This window comes from Stylophora pistillata, chromosome 4, assembly GCF_964205215.1.
Source record: "Stylophora pistillata chromosome 4, jaStyPist1.2, whole genome shotgun sequence".
Taxonomy (NCBI): domain Eukaryota; kingdom Metazoa; phylum Cnidaria; class Anthozoa; order Scleractinia; family Pocilloporidae; genus Stylophora; species Stylophora pistillata.
The window spans coordinates 41,500,952-41,517,486 of NC_142522.1; the positions used below are offsets into that span (position 1 = coordinate 41,500,952).

General features: G+C 40.4%; 2 protein-coding genes across 9 annotated transcripts in view; one reads left to right on the forward strand and one right to left on the reverse strand.

Annotated features, from left to right (window-relative positions):
* The window catches only part of LOC148733788 (uncharacterized), a 270,303-nt gene that overhangs the window by 3,877 nt on the left and 249,891 nt on the right, over positions 1-16,535 (forward strand). For 4 of the 8 annotated variants that reach the window (XR_016000255.1, XR_016000256.1, XM_088757681.1 and 1 more), the window contains one exon: positions 1,747-1,839. Coding sequence is in view for 6 of the 8 variants with exons in the window: in XM_088757681.1 (XP_088613807.1) it covers positions 1,747-1,839 (93 nt within the window). In the remaining 2 variants the exon portion in view is untranslated. Of the gene's footprint in view, positions 1-1,746; positions 1,840-2,268; positions 2,395-2,909; positions 3,791-16,535 lie in introns of those variants that run through there. The other 4 variants (XM_088757683.1, XM_088757679.1, XM_088757680.1 and 1 more) reach the window with 2 other exon arrangements.
* LOC148733789 (uncharacterized) lies at positions 10,674-16,227 on the reverse strand. Its single transcript, XM_088757678.1, has one exon. It carries the CDS (start codon positions 15,645-15,647, stop codon positions 11,145-11,147), a length of 4,503 nt encoding a protein of 1,500 aa, XP_088613804.1. The 5' UTR covers positions 15,648-16,227; the 3' UTR covers positions 10,674-11,144.

Genomic DNA, 16,535 nt, shown 5'->3' on the forward strand with positions numbered 1-16,535 from the left:
ACTGGGGACCAGTTTTAGGTTCGAGCATAAGGGAAGGGGTGTTTGTTAGAACGATATCTAAGATGTAGTTGCTTCTAGTAGCTTGCTCTACTCATTGAAATAAATCAAAGTCCATCGACAAATTTTCAAAAGAAGAATCATCACCAAATGATGCAAAACCTGACCCTTCTATCCACCGTTTGCCAAGAAAGTTAAAATCCCCTAATACGATAAAAGAGTAGTGATGATGAAAATCCAAGGCTCTTAGAAGGCCAGCGAATTGCTGAATACATTTGGATAGTTGTCAGGAGGGCGATAATAGTTTATAAACAACAACAATTTCAAACTTGAAAACTTTGACGGAACTTCAAGGAGAGTCGAAGACCGCGTACGTTTGATTGCTATCATAACTCCACCACCAACTCTACCAACACGGTCATATCTATAAATGTTATACGCAGTAGGCAATATCTCGTGTTCCACGATTGACTCGTTTAGCCATGTTTCGGTGAGGCAAATAACATCGAGGTCTAGGCCATAAATGATATCTTGTAGAACCCCAAGCTTCCATTCAAAAGACGAACCCTTCACAACATGAAAAGTTTTTAAACTTCTCACGTTTTAAATAAAGCAGCTTAAAGATTTCAGGTGAGGTCCAAGATTTGGAAAAACGTCGCCACAGCGCAAATGGATCAGTCTTTCAACAGAAGTTGCTAAATAGAGGCCGGCATGCTTGACAATTTTCGCGATCGGTCTGTGCAGTTTAGTTGATTCTTCTCTTACTACGACGCAGTCTCTACAAAATTTAGGCCAAAACTGAGGTTTATATATGTCATGAGACCAGGTTGATGCCTTAAAAGAGAAAAGGGTACCAACAAGAAGCTCAATAAGCAGAGAGAAAAAGGATGCTTAACAAACACGTCCGCCGCCATATTGAATATCTCAATGACAATTTTTAAACAATAACAATTTCAGCAATAAGAACAGAATAATTGATTTCCTTAAATTTCAAAGCTCGGCTAGTCTAAATAACAATTCGTTCATAGGATTATCGCCTTTAGTGAGGACGTTATCTGAGTTCAATCTGCGCACGATCAACAACTCAATCCGCCCTAAGTAAGTCCGTATTTGTGCACGATCTTCGCAGTAAAGAGCACTATTTAAGCAATATTGAGAATCAGACGTGAAAAAATTCAGGCCTGAACGGGATTCGAACCACTAACCTCTGCGATACTGGTGCAGCGCTCTACCAATTGAGCTAACAAGCCAACTGGGAGCAGGTCATCAAATAAGTCCGACATAAACCCGTAAGATGATAAATCAAACACAACGAATATATGAAATTCATATATCTGAACTGCGGTTATAGAAACGTATTTGTGCATGATCCTCTAGGTAAAGAGTACTATTTAAGAAATAGTGAAAATCAGACCTGATGGTCCTTTGCAGGTACGAAGTTCGAACTACATACCCTATATATTATGTGAAATGTTAAGAACAATTCATACTTTCGTGAATTTTAATAGAATCGCCAATAAGCGAAGTGACAAGCCACTGGTTATTCAATTGAAAGAGAGCTATGAGAGGCAAAAAAATTTGCAAAAGATGATTGTTACACTATTGAATCGTTGACTCTATCGTATACGTACTGATCATTAAGTCCAATAATTTGGTGAAGGAAATGTTGGACAATTTCTAGCTTTATGACAACTATTGCATCAGTATAGAAGAAGTAATGGTGATTTTGTTATGGTTGCTCTGTTTCAGGTCCACCGGATAAAACCTTAAAGTACCACTTGACTCCCTTTCCAGTAATATCCCCGGATGAACCGGTGAATGCCACAATCACTTTTACTGCAGGTTAGTAAGTGATCTGGAAAGCAGCTGTGACCAAGCTACATTATTCGACATACTTATCCAGTTACCATTTTCCCAAGAGTAAATATAAGTAAATTAAGAAATATGTTAACAGAGAATGAGAATTGAATTTTTTGAAAAAGGGTCAAACATAGACAATATACAGTACTTTTTTATTGTTCAGTATTGCGAAAAGTCTTTCAGATGCATAAATCGATAGAAATCCTCAAGTCTTTTTGTTTCATTTGTGAATAAACGGCAAGTATTACCCTGCGTTTTTGCTCTCTTTGTTATTTGCTCCGAGAACGTCTAACAAGAAAAAACATAACTTTTCAATCGTTTGATAAATGTTGTACACGCTAATGAGGCCTAAAAAACGCGTCAACTCCTTCCATTGTCAATTTGACCTTTCTATCAACACTTCTTCAACAGCTGTTGACGTATTTGATTACACATCACGATTGATTGTGACCCATGAAGATGGGACACCCTTTTGGAAAGGTTCTGACATGGTCAACTGCACACCAAAGATGTGGTTTTGCAATTTGGCGGCTGGTGGTAGGTATTTCCAAATCAGAATGGAACAAAAGTACCGAAGGCGAAGCCAAATCGTAGCATTGTGGGCACGCCTTGATATGTATTTGGCTTTCAAGTCTCCGTTCTCAACAAAAAAGGCGTTTCTCATTTAACTGGAGATGAAAGATACTTGGCTGTAAATAGAATCACAAGATTTAGTTAAATTTTAACACCTGACCAACATTTTAGGATAAGGAAAACTTTCGTTTGTTTGTTTGCTTGGTCTTGTTTTAAAGGGGGGATAGTGTTTTAATATTAACTTATTTTGAATCAATTTCAATCTAGGTCCAATAGTGGTTAATTAGATTGAGAAAAGCGGAAGTGATTCTATCAAAAAATTACGGTAACAAATTGACTTATTAGAGAATACCATAATTTCAATACAAATAAATGATGGAAGTAATATATCATGATATATTTAACAATTATTCCACTCGCGCTTGTTGGATAGGATTTACTTCACGAAACATAATTTGGTTTAACCCACCATTTAACAGAAACGTACAGACCAACATTGGCAGAGCGTTCATTAACCTTATTGACAAGTGCTTTCCAGTCACCCACAAACTGAGGAAAATTTTCAATAGAAACACCATTAAACTGAGCTACTCGTGCACACCAAATATGAAACAGATCATAGACGGGCATAACAAAGCCACAATCAGGAACGCAAAAATGTCCGAAGATAGCCGCCCCCAAAGATTTTGCAACTGCAGGAACGAAAACGAATGCCCTTTAGGAGGGGAATGTTTGCAAAGCGAGGTCGTCTACCAAGCCACAGTCGATACCAAGGAAGAAACTAAAACGTACGTTGGCCTCACAGCGACAGATTTTAAGACTAGATGGCGCAACCACCAAATGTCGTTCAACCACGAGAGACGGCGAAATGACACAGAGCTGAGCAAGTACCTGTGGAAACTGAAGGAGAAGAGGGAAGACTATTCGATTTCATGGAAAATTATTGCTAGGGCTAGATCATATTCCAATGCCACAAAACGTTGCAATTTATGCCTTACTGAGAAATTTTTTATCTTGTATTATCCGCATGAAGCCTCTTTAAACAAGCGAAGTGAAATAATATCCAATTGTAGACATCGGCGAAAATATATTCTCAGGTATTCTTAACGCTATTATCGGCGCGCGCACGGTTTTCAAGATTTGAATTTTTTAAACAATGCCATGTGATCACGTTGCTGAGTTAGAGTTAACCGTCACGATGCCTCAGTGTGTATGGAGTTTAACTGATGAGTGGATCAACTTTTGTTGGTCTACGAAACAGGCTGTATTAAAATCCATATGTGCGTCACTTGAGTAGTCCATTTGCTACTGTAATCGCTCCTTCATTGTCGAGCACTATCATGGATCCTACGTTGCCTATTTCGCTTATATATATATAGGAAATATTTGCTTGCAAATAGAATTTTTATGCTTCTTCTCCCCGTTGTGTACTTTTTATTTCTTTTGGGGGCCTGGGACTTGGGGTGGCATTTATTTGGATTATACCCAATACCCTTTAGGATACTTGTGCTTGCCAAGTGACCAGGCTCCCATGTGAGCGTCACTCCGTTCCATCTTGATGGTGGTTAAAGACGTGGTTTTTCATCGTGGTTTTTCATCTTGGTTTTTCATTCGAGGTGAGTTTTATTAATTTTATCCCTTAAAACAGTTTCCTCTTTGACGATTTGTCTTTAGAAGTCCCGAGCTTTCTGTGGTTTGGTCTATTTCTTACATTTTGCTTGCACATGTGCTTGGTCGAATTCACAGCTTTCTTCGTTTCGACTTTCTTTCTTTGGTTTTATGGCTAGCTCACCTCCCACAGTTCTTATTTTAGGCCATTCGTTTGTTCGAAGGCTGAGTTCAGACCTTAGATCCAATTTTGATGCCCGTGCTGCCGAGCATTTTAATCTTTTGGGCGACGCCGTGATTCACTTGCATGGCGTGGGCGGTCGTACTGTGAAGAAACTTCGCCTTTACGACCTTGGTGTTGTTTCTGCCCTAAAACCCGAGGTCATCATTCTTGAAATAGGCACTAATGATCTTGGTGCTAACCGTCCCGAGGTCGTCGGTTGAGGGATCGATGATTTGGTTCAATTGCTGCTCCAATCGTACTCCGTACGAGTCATCGGTATTTGCGAGGTGATACCTCGTGTTCGAGCGCCGTTCTTCAACACGGCGGCAACGATCCTCAACCAATATCTCACCGATGTTCTAGAGCCTTGTCCCAACGTTTTTTCCTGGCGCCATAAGGGCTTTAGTAATCCCACCGTCAGTCCTTACTTGTCCGATGGCGTTCACTTAAACCCTCAAGGCCAATATTCTCTATATCGAAGCTATCGGGGAGCTATCTTGAAGGCCCTTCGCTTGCTTTGATTTCTCACCTTGCGGCTTTCTTTTTCTGGTATTGTTTTATAAGGCCCTGGTGCTGAATTTTATTAATCTTGATTTTCGGCCCTTGTTGGAAACAATTTTTGTAATTTTAAGCCCTTGTTACTCTGGTTTGTTTAATTTTAATTTATTAGGGCCCGTGTTGCTCATGTTTCATTCCCCTTGGAGCGCTGGTTGCTCTTGTTTGTTTTCCTTTTGAATTAGAGCCATTGTTGCTCTGGTTTTCTTTTAGTTGAGGCCCTTGTTGCTCCTGTTATTTTGAATTAGAGCCTTTGTTGCTCTGGGTTTATTTATTTCAGGCCCTTGTTGCTCATCCTTATTTTGAATTATTGCCATTGTTGCATTGGTTTTATTTGCTTTGGGGCCCTTGTGGCTCCTGTTTAATTTGAATTTGAGCCCTTGTTGCTCTGGTTTTATTTTACTTGGGGCCCTTGTTTCTCCTGTTTATTTTGATTTAGAGCCCTTGTTGCTCTGGTTTTTATTTGGGGCCCTTGTTGCTCTTGTTTATCTTGCATTAGCCCCCTTGTTACTCTGGTTTTATTTTACTGGGGCCCTTGTTGCTCCTGTTTATTTTGATGTAGAGCCCTTGTTGCTCTGGTTTTATTTGGGGCCCTTGTTGCTCCTGTTTATTTTGAATTAGAGCCCTTGTTGCTCTGGTTTTTATTTGGGGCCCTTGTTGCTCCTGTTTATTTCGATTTAGAGCCCTTGTTGCTCTTGTTTATCTTGAATTAGCCCCCTTGTTACTCTGGTTATATTTTACTTGGAGCCCTTGTTGCTCCTGTTTGTTTAGAATTAGAGCCTATCAAGGATTTGATTGAACAGTAATTTTAAATAAATGCGGCTATGGGATTTTGCCCATAGCCATTTACTCCAATTGTTGATTGGTTATAACTTTTCCCAGTAAACATAGCTCAGGCAAGGCAGCATATTTGGGTTGTTCATATAATTTATAAGGGAGAAAAGGCATAAATATATATATATATATATATATATATATATATTTCATGATATATTATTTTTCCCACAAACAAGAATTACATCTCTTAGCTACATTAGAATAAGAACTAGCTTGTTTCACCTTACGCCACTTAATATTAAACTCAGTGTTCTTATCTTTAAGACTCCATATATATTTACTAAGTTCAATAGCATGCCTGTAACGTTCGTTTCGGATTGTAGACAAGTGGTTCCTGTAACGCATTTTAAACGCGGTGTCACAGAAACCAATGTATGTTTCCTTTGCGGTTTCTGTGGTGACCTCTGCCTGGTAAATTACGCTTTCCATGTCACAGCTTCCTTCCATGGGGTATATGTCAGGTTTCCTACAGTTGCAGCTTTTCCTAGCTTGATCATTAGTATGTGCGAGTTTCCGGATTTCTGCTTTGTTACGGTTAGATAACACCCTTACATTGAGCTACAGCTGCATGGGCAGCATTAAAACTGTCGTATCTAACCATAACAAAGCAGAAATCCGGAAACTCGACAACATCACCAAAACATACAAGAAAGCTGACAGCAAGCAACTCAGAGAAACTGACGCCGCAGCCAAAGCAATTACGAAGAAAACTAGATATTAACGACCGGGTCTAAGTTACCACCCAGAGAGAAGCGTTCGTAACACTTAAAGACCATAAAGACAATTTCTTAAACCGACCCACTTGTCGTTTGATCAACCCATCAAACCAGGAAATTGGAAAAATAAGCAAGAAAATTCTCGAAAATATTAACCAGAAACTTGTAAATGCAACAGGCGTTAAACAATGGAAGAACACATCCTCTGTGCTGCAGCGGTTAAAAAACTTACCAAATAAATGCCAATCTGCTTTCATCAGCCTTGATGTTGTAGACTTCTACCCCTCAATAACGAAAGATCTACTCAAATGTGCCCTCGACTTCTAGTCTAACTACACGATCATCTCGCCAGATGATCGCCAAATCGTCCTACTTGCTAAGGAATCATTACTATTTAGCAATGAGACCTCTTGGCAAAGGAAATATTCCAACGGCCTTTTCGACGTCACCATGGGAAGTTATGATGGAGCGGAGACATGTGAACTAATATAAATCCACAATTTTATTGTTATTATTTATTAGTCGGCTGCTACCTCCTATCACAGCTTGCGACTATACCAGAAACTAAAGTCGGACTTTACCGTGACGACGGCCTTGCAGTTATAAACCAGACACCCCAAAAAGTGGAGAGAATTAAGAAACAGATTTACACGATATTTGCCCAAAACAACCTTAGAATTACCATCGAGACAAACAAGAAAATCATAAACTTTCTCGATGTAACGCTCGACCTGATAACCGGCAGACTCGGACACTATTCCAAACCAGCAACTACCCCTCTACACGTACACAGCAAGTCTAACCACCCACCTTGCATACTAGGAAACATCCTCGAAGCAGTTAATAAAAGACTTTCTGAAATCTCTTCTGACGAAGACATGTTTTACAAAGCCGCACCTCCCTACCAAGACGCGTTACACAAGAGTGGCTACAAATACAAGCTGCACTTCACTGAACCGGAACCGCACCGGCCGCAATACCAAACCAAAAGGCGAAGAAACATAATTTGGTTTAACCCACCATTTAACAGAAACGTCCAGACCAACATTGGCAGAGCTTTTATTAACCTTATTGACAAGTGCTTTCCAGTCACCCACAAACTGAGGAAAATTTTCAATACAAACACCATTAAACTGAGCTACTCATGCACACCCAATATGAAACAGATCATCGACGGGCATAACAAAGCCACAATCAGGAACGCAAAAATGTCCGAAGAAAGCCGCCCCCAAAGATTGTGCAACTTCAGAAACGAAAACGAATCCCCTTTAGGCGGAGAATGTTTGCAAAGCGAGGTTGTCTACCAAGCCACAGTCGCTACCAGGGAAGAAACTGAAACGTACGCTGGCCTCACAGAGACAGATTTTAAGACTAGATGGCGCAACCAACGAATGTCGTTTAACCACGAGAGACGGCGAAATGACACAGAGCTGAGCAATTACCTGTGGAAACTGAAGGAGAAGAGGGAAGACTATTCGATTTCATGGAAAATTATTGCTAGGGCTAGAGCATATTCTAATGCCACAAAACGTTGCAATTGATGCCTCACTGAGAAATTTTTTATCTTGTCTTATCCACATGAAGCCTCTTTAAACAAGCGAAGTGAAATAATATCCAATTGTAGACATCGGCGAAAATATATTCTCAGGTATTCTTAACGCTATTATCGGCGCGCGCACGGTTTTCAAGATTTGAATTTTTTAAACAATGTCATGTGATCACATTGCTGAGTTAGAGTTAACCGTCACGATGCCTCAGTGTGTATGGAGTTTGACTGATGAGTGGATCAACTTTTGTTGGTCTACGAAACAGGCTGTATTAAAATCCATATGTGCGTCACTTGAGTAGTCCATTTGCTACTGTAATCGCTCCTTCATTGTCGAGCACTATCATGGATCCTACGTTGCCTATTTCGCTTATATATATAATTATACTTCAAGACTTAGGTTACTTGAACTTTTACTGCAACTCTGAGTTTCATGCCTCTTGCGAAGCAATCGTCAGTTAACAAGGCTTCGCAACAGGCATGAAACTCAGAGTTGCAGTAAAAGTTCAAATAACCTAAATCTTGAAGTATAATTATCCATCGCTCTAGCCCTGCTATTGAGCACTTTTTAGTAGATGATGATCTTATTCCGCTATTTTGGTATATATATATTTATTTATTAAAAACTGGATCATTGGATAATGCAGTTCAAGACTTTTTATTGGCTTAGCCATTATGGTATATGAGTCAATATACCACAATCTACAAATATGGTAAGCGTACGCGTCAGTTTAAAATCAAAAGGGAGCTACAAAATCCGGTTTCTCCTCACAAAATAATAATTTCTTGATGGCGTTTTTAATAAAACAATTATTCCACTCGCGCTTGTTGAATATGAGATGATTATAGCCAACTCGGCGCTACGCGCCTCGTTGGCTATCTATCATCTCATATCCAACGCGCCCTCGTGGAATAATTGTTAAATATATATATATAGAAAGTCGTTAATGAAACTCTCAGGCCAACAAAGGTGCACCGCGCCAGGAGGATCAATAAAGATTCGCAGTCCAAACCTCACAGCCAACACGAACGTAGAAAGTTTAAAAAATTGCGAGGATGGACAACTTCTGACGTAAAAAATATATTGCCTCTATGCAATTGGTTACGCCACTTATATTAGCATATTTAGCCTTCTCATCTCTTAGTTTTTAGGGTTTGTTCCCTGTATTCTTTCCATTGCTTTCTTTATAATTAGGTTTTTTGTTTATTAGCACCAGTTCATCAGTCGTTATCTGTAATTACGTAATCATTAGCACTTCGATCCTAGTTAATGCTCTTTTTTTATTTCAAAAGTTGTAAATAACTGAAGAAGGTCTCTGACCGAAACGTTTTTTATTAAATTTTTTTTATATTTTTTTACGTCAGAAGTTGTCCATCCTCGCAATTTTTTAAACCTTCTCTCTCTCTCTCTCTCTCTCTCTCTCTCTCTCTCTCTCTCTCTCTCTCTCTCTCTCTCTCTCTCTCTCTCTCTCTCTCTCTCCCTCTCTCTCTCTCTATATATATATATATATATATATATATACATTGGTTCCACTACAAATGACTTTAGAGTTAGATTTCGCAACCAGAAGTCTGCTATGGTTACTAAGAAAAAGACCTGTGAAGTAGCGGTACATTTTAACAAAACACCACATGATTTAAGTGATTTCTCATTCCAATGTATTGATCAAGTGCAGGCGACTGTAAACAATTCAGGTAACATCGAGTAGCTTCTAATTACCAAAGAAGCATATGGGAGCGCACAGTTGTTCTCTCTGGCACTCTTCGGCTTGAATAAGCACCAGGAATTTCACTCCAAAAAAAAGAATAAACTATAATTAATGCGGAGAATTTTTTCAAATTGGGCGGGCATCCAAGGTCCCAGTCTCAGCGTTATGGGGAATTTTAGCACAATTCTCGCCTTTCAAGTCAACGCTGGTTCCTTAACATTTTCAGTGGATTCGACAATTTTTTATTGTGATAATTTTTTAGCGTAGTAATTACTGTTTTTGTTTATATGTGTCATCACGCCCTATATAAATCTATTTAAGGAATTTGTAAGTCTTTGTATTACAACTGATGAAGGTCTCGGAGCGAAAAGTATTTTATTAAACTTTTTTAGACTTTTTATTTGAGTATATGTCTTTCTTAGCTCGAAGTTGTCCGTCCTCGTGTACTACAATATTTTACCTATATACATATATATATATTGAAATCCCCTGATGAGTGGGCAACCACGAAACAGGTCTGTAGGGATGTCTCTGTAGTTGTGTTTTTTTTCCGACTACCACACATTAAATAAATATATATATATATAGTCTTAGATCTTATTATGATTAGTATCCTTTAAGGGCCCCTCCAGGGATTTTGTTGCTAATTTGTCCTTTCGGGCTCCAAAGGCCTTGTTTTGGGATTTTGTTGCGCTATACAGTTGTAGTAAAAAGTGGGCCTTCCCTTTTTTAATGCTCGCCGCTTTGCTTCTTTGCAATTGGTTACGCCACTTATATTAACATATTTAGCATTCTTATCTCTTAGTTTTTAGGGTTTGCTCCTTGTATTTTCTCCATTGCTTTCTTTGCAATTAAGTTTTTTGTTTATTAGCACCAGTTCATTAGTCGTTATCTGTAATTATGTAATCATTAGCACTTCGATCTTATTTAATGCTCTCTTTTTATTTCAAAAGTTGTAAATAACTGAAGAAGGTCTCTGACCGGAACGTTTTTGTTACGTGTTCGAATGTTTTGAGGAAAGTTTGTTCGGCACTAAACTGAACGCAGGGTTGTCGGAACAACAACAAGAAGATTTATTCGAAAATGAACGTAATTTCCACAAGTTAGAACTCTAAGCAACTCGTACTCGACAAACTTACACGGCCTCCGCCAACTTGAATGAATACAGCTCTTGTCACGCTTGACTAAACACGGCTAACTCCAACTCTGTTCGCTTGTGAAAGATTAGTTAAAAACTTCGCTAGGACTCGTCTACTTATATACTCTTACAATAAGCTTCTAGAATTCTCTAAATTAGTAATAGTTCTAATTATAGAAGGATTACAAAATACACCGATTTAGAAACGCACACGTACGAACCTAAAAATAAACAAACAACGAACACTCGCGAAGCCTCTAGAATGTAGCGCTAGTCACGCAATACTATTTTTCGTAACATAACCCCCTTCTAGAAGAAATTTCCTAAATTTATCCTAAGTAAGAAAAATTGCGAAATAAGGTGCAGTTCAATGTTAGCAAACTTAATCCTCTACACGACTCAAGTAATCTGCTCCAACGTTCTCTGAGCCTTTAATGGCTTCAACTCTGAATGAATAGCTTTGCAAAAACATAGCCCAACGCATAAGGCGTCCGTTGTTAAACTTAGCACTGCTCATATACTTTAAGGGTTCATGGTCCGTCTGAAGAACAAAAGAAACTCCGTACAGATAAAGATGAAATCTCTTGATACTCCATACAATTGCTAGACATTCCTTCTCAATTGTAGAATAGTTCCTTTCTGCACCTGTCAATTTCTTGCTTGCGTAGCAAACAGGGAATAACTTCTCATCATGTTTCTGCATTAATACTGCACCGATTCCACTGTTGGAGGCGTCCGTCCTTAAGAAATAGGTTTTAGCTGGATCGGGGAGCCGTAGAATAGGCTCGCTTGTTAGGTAAGACTTGATTGTTCGGTAGGCTTTCTCTTGGGCTTCACTCCACTCAACTTTATTAGGTTGGCCTTTCCGCGTAAGGTCAGATAAGGGCGCTGCAATCGCTGCAAAGTTGGGAATAAAATCTCTGTAGTATCCTGCTAGACCCATAAATGATCGCACCTGTTTCTTTGTGCTTGGTCTTGGGGCATCTTTAATTTTCTCCACATTATCCTGATGTAGACCAATCATTCCTTGCTCTAGTCGGTGGCCTAGGAAATCCACACTGTTTACACCGAATAGGCACTTAGTAGGTCTAATAGTGAACCCCGCTTGTACAAGGCGTAAAAATAGCTCTCTTAGGGCTCCAATATGTTCTTCCCACGTACAGGTGTGAACCAATATATCATCCCAATAGAAATCAACGTTGTCTAAATCTTTTAGCAGCTTCTTCATTGCACGCTTCAGTGTTGCTGCAGAGTTGATCATTCCGAACGGCATCTTCAGGAACTCGTACGATCCGTCAGGGGTTACGAACGCCGTTTTCTGTATGTCCTCTTCCGGTATTTTTATCTGCCAATATCCCTTGCTTAGGTCGATTTTTGAGTAGAACTTGTCTCCACTAAGCTTCTGAAACAAATGTTCGGCGGTTGGCATAGGTTCGGGGTCAAATACAGTTAGTTTGTTTAGTTTCCGATAATCAACGCACACACGGTTTGTGTTGTCTTTTTTCTTCACTACTACCACAGGTGATGCATACGGAGAACTGGACTCTCTAATAACTCCCATTTTGATCATGTCGACAATATCTCTTCTCAGCGACTCTCTGATGCTGTAAGGCACTGGGTAAGGTCTTGATCTAACCGGTTCGTCTGAAACGAGTTTGATATGATGCTGAACGAGATCTGTAGCACCTGGTGCTTCAGTGAACAAATTCACGAACTGTTTAGCCAGATCCGTAAATTCATTGCGTTGCTCATTCGTCAGATTTGGTCCGGTTTTAACATCCTCGATCGATTCTTTTGCTACATATCCACCAAGCTCTAAGAAATCAATGTTTTCTTCTTCTGCTTCATCTGCTTCAACTGCACAGTTGACAGCATCGTCTACACACGAAGCGCCTACCCCACCAGCTAATGCTCTTTCGGTTGTGGTCTCCTCTCGCTCAAAATACTTTTTAAGTAGATTAGCGTGGTAAACTTTCTCCTTGCCTTTTACTTTCACTTTGTAGTCATTGAGACCTACCACAGAACTAACTTCAAAGGGGCCCTTCCACTGCATAAGTAGCTTGTTGTGGTCGGTAGGTAGCAGTATAAGCACTTTCTCACCTGACTGGAACTTCCTAACTTTGGCCTTTCGGTCGTAATAGTGCTTTCCTTTCTGCTGGGCTTTCTCCAGTTCACTATGGGCGAGTTTAAGAGTATCTTCTAACTTCTCTCGTAATTCGAAAACGTATTGGTAACTGTTCTTTACCTCAGGCTCGTCAACTTCTTTCGTCCACAGCTGTTTGAGTATAGCCATTGGTCCTCTGACAGCTCTTCCATATAACAACTCAAACGGTGAAAAACCGGTGGACTCTTGGGGAACTTCACGATAAGCGAACAACAGCGGATTTATATAGCGATGCCACTGCCTTGGCTGCTCACTACACAGTCTCTTCAACATAGACTTCATTGTTCCATTGAACTTCTCCGTTAAGCCGTTACACATCGGGTGATAGGGTGTTGTTGTAAGCTGTTTAATGCTGAGTAGACGGATGACTTCTCTCATGCAGTCAGAAACAAACTGCGTACCGAGATCACTCAAGATTTCTTCGGGTATTCCTAGACGGCTGAAAATATCTACCAATGCCTCTGCTACAGTCTCTGTGTCAATGTTCTTTAGCGGCACAGCCTCTGGGTAGCGAGTCGAAAAATCTACCAGTGTCAATATATATCTGTGTCCTTCTTCACTCGGGGGACTTATAGGGCCAACAAGATCTATTGCTACTCTCTTAAAGGGTTTATCAATCAATGGCATCTTCTCTAACGGTACTTTTGGTACTGATCCTTTACTTACGGTTTTCTGACAAACGTCACAGGACTTGCAAAATCGAGTCACGTCACCTTGAATTCCAGGCCAGTAAAACGCACTCTGGATCTTGTCCGTTGTTTTCTTTATACCCATGTGTCCGCCCATGATCGATCCGTGAGCTACTTGCATTATGGAGCGTCTCAACTTTCCAGGTACCATAACTTGTTTAAGTGGCTTACCACCATTTACATAGGGATGCTGGTACAAGCGGTACAGTACTCCGGATTTTTCTTCAAAGGAAATCTCCGCCTGACCCTTCACTAGTACACCGTCTCGATCCCAATACTTACGTAGGCTCTCATCTTCTCGCTGCATCTGTTTGAGCTTCTCTTTATCCACAATAGGGTTTTCACGGGTACTAGGCACTCTCAAAGTGGTGCGTTCATCCTTTTTCTTAGCTTGACTTCGGGTCGTTACCGCACAAGCCTCTTGCCAACTGGGATCTGGATTTTGTGCGTCCCTTGCATCACGTACATTACCAATAATTAGGTCGTAGATAGGATCTGAAAGGCACTGCGCTTCTACGTGACCCTTGAGATAAGGCGTATCAACATAAATTCTTGCTATAGGCACTTTCCTCGCTGTGTTGTCTATAAGCAGCATGACGTTAAAATCTCCGGTGAACTGATCCTCGCTAACAAGGTTCTTCCTGACTACAACTCCACTGCAACCGGTATCTCTTAAAACGTCAACAGTCTTCTCTCCTACTCTGCCTTTTACAACTGGCATCTTACTTCTTACTCCAGATAAGGGTTCAACACAGGCATTACTTAGCAACGGGACTTTCTTGCCACAGGCCAACAGAAGCTGATCATTTTGAATACACGACTTAACTTCCTCAGGGGTAGCGTTAAGATCTGGTGACTTAACCAAACAGCCAGCACTAACTTGACCACGTTGCACAAGATTACTATCTTTACCTTGATTTCCTGACTTCCGTCCACTCGCTCGACAGTTCCTCGCCTCATGACCTCGCCTGCCACATAGGAAACACTTTCTTACTAGAGCTGGACAGTTAATCGCTTTGTGTCCGTGGGCATTACATTTGTAACACTGGGGAGCTGTTGTCTCACTCTGTGAATTCTTTGTTTCCTCCGTTTTGGATGGCCTCTTGGTCGCGGAACTAAACAACTGCTTTCCATGTGCTTCCAAGTATTGATCGGCGATTTTCGCTATCTGGTCAAGCGTTTCCGGGGCTCTTTCACGAAGGTGAATAGCTAACTCCTTTGGGCAGGAGTCAATAAACTGTTCTTCCACAATTAAGTCTTTCAGGCCTTCAAAGGACTGTTCAGTGTGTGACAGTTGCAACCACCGCAACAAGTATCTCTCCAGCCGCACTATAAACTGTTCTGGACTCTCATCGACTTCCGGCTTCGATGTTCTAAATTTACGGCGATATCCGTCCTCCGTAAGGTCATATCTCTTCATCAAGGCTAGCTTCACCCGGTCATAATCTTGGGCTGCCTCCTCAGATAACCGCGAATAAACTTCTAGTGCACGTCCAGACAAAAGAGCACTAAGTTTCGAAGCCCATCCTGTTTTCTCCCACTTAGCTGTCGCTGCAAATCTCTCAAATCTCTGTAAATAAGCATCCAAGTCGTCCTTGCCATCGATGAATGAGGGAAGCTTGGGTGCCTTGGCCCTATCCTCTCTTACTTCAGGACGCCCGTCAGCATTCTGCACGGCCAAACGTGCAATCTCCAACTCGTGTTCTCTTTTTGCCGCTTCAATACTCTCTCTCTGTTTCAACAGCTCGGCTTCCATCTCCAATTTTCTTAGTTCGCGTTCTTGTCGCCTAGTTTCTCTCTCTTCGTCTTCTTTTCTGCGTCTTTCCTCCTTCTCTTCCTCTTCCTTTCTTTTATTCTCTTCAAGCATTCGACGTCTCTCTTCCTTTTCTTCTTCTCTCTCTTCCCGTTCCCTTCTTCGTTCTTCTTCAAGCAGTCTACGTTTCTCTTCTTTTTCTTCCTCGTCTCTCACAAACTCAAGGAGCTTTTCTCCTTCCAAACCAAATTCTTTTCCCATCTGCAAAAGCTTTTCCATTTCCAAAGCGGTGTTTCACAGCAAAACCACAATACACTCTCTTGTACGGTTCTTCTTACTTTTTCTGTAACTGCTTCTTGAATTGTCCTTTCCTGGTTTCTGTAGTCGGTAAACAAATGAATTCCTCTCCCGGACAGGCCCCCAATGTTACGTGTTCGAATGTTTTGAGGAAAGTTTGTTCGGCACTAAACTGAACGCAGGGTTGTCGGAACAACAACAAGAAGATTTATTCGAAAATGAACGTAATTTCCACAAGTTAGAACTCTAAGCAACTCGTACTCGACAAACTTACACGGCCTCCGCCAACTTGAATGAATACAGCTCTTGTCACGCTTGACTAAACACGGCTAACTCCAACTCTGTTCGCTTGTGAAAGATTAGTTAAAAACTTCGCTAGGACTCGTCTACTTATATACTCTTACAATAAGCTTCTAGAATTCTCTAAATTAGTAATAGTTCTAATTATAGAAGGATTACAAAATACACCGATTTAGAAACGCACACGTACGAACCTAAAAATAAACAAACAACGAACACTCGCGAAGCCTCTAGAATGTAGCGCTAGTCACGCAATACTATTTTTCGTAACAGTTTTTTATTAAATCTTTTTAAATTTTTACGTCAGAAGTTGTCCATCCACGCAATTTTTTCAACTTTTTTAACTTTTTCTAACTAGAAGAAGTAGTGTGGCACACGAGGACGGACAACTTCGGGCGAAGGACGACATACTAGACTATACACTCAATAAAAAATCTAAAAAGTTTGATAGAAAACGTTTCGGTCCAAGACCTATATACATATATTTCCTTTTTAGAGGGGTTAATACGCTTAATTTTAGAGTAAAGTGTTATCATGGTAAGACTTAGTAATACCCAGACTGGCAGTGGT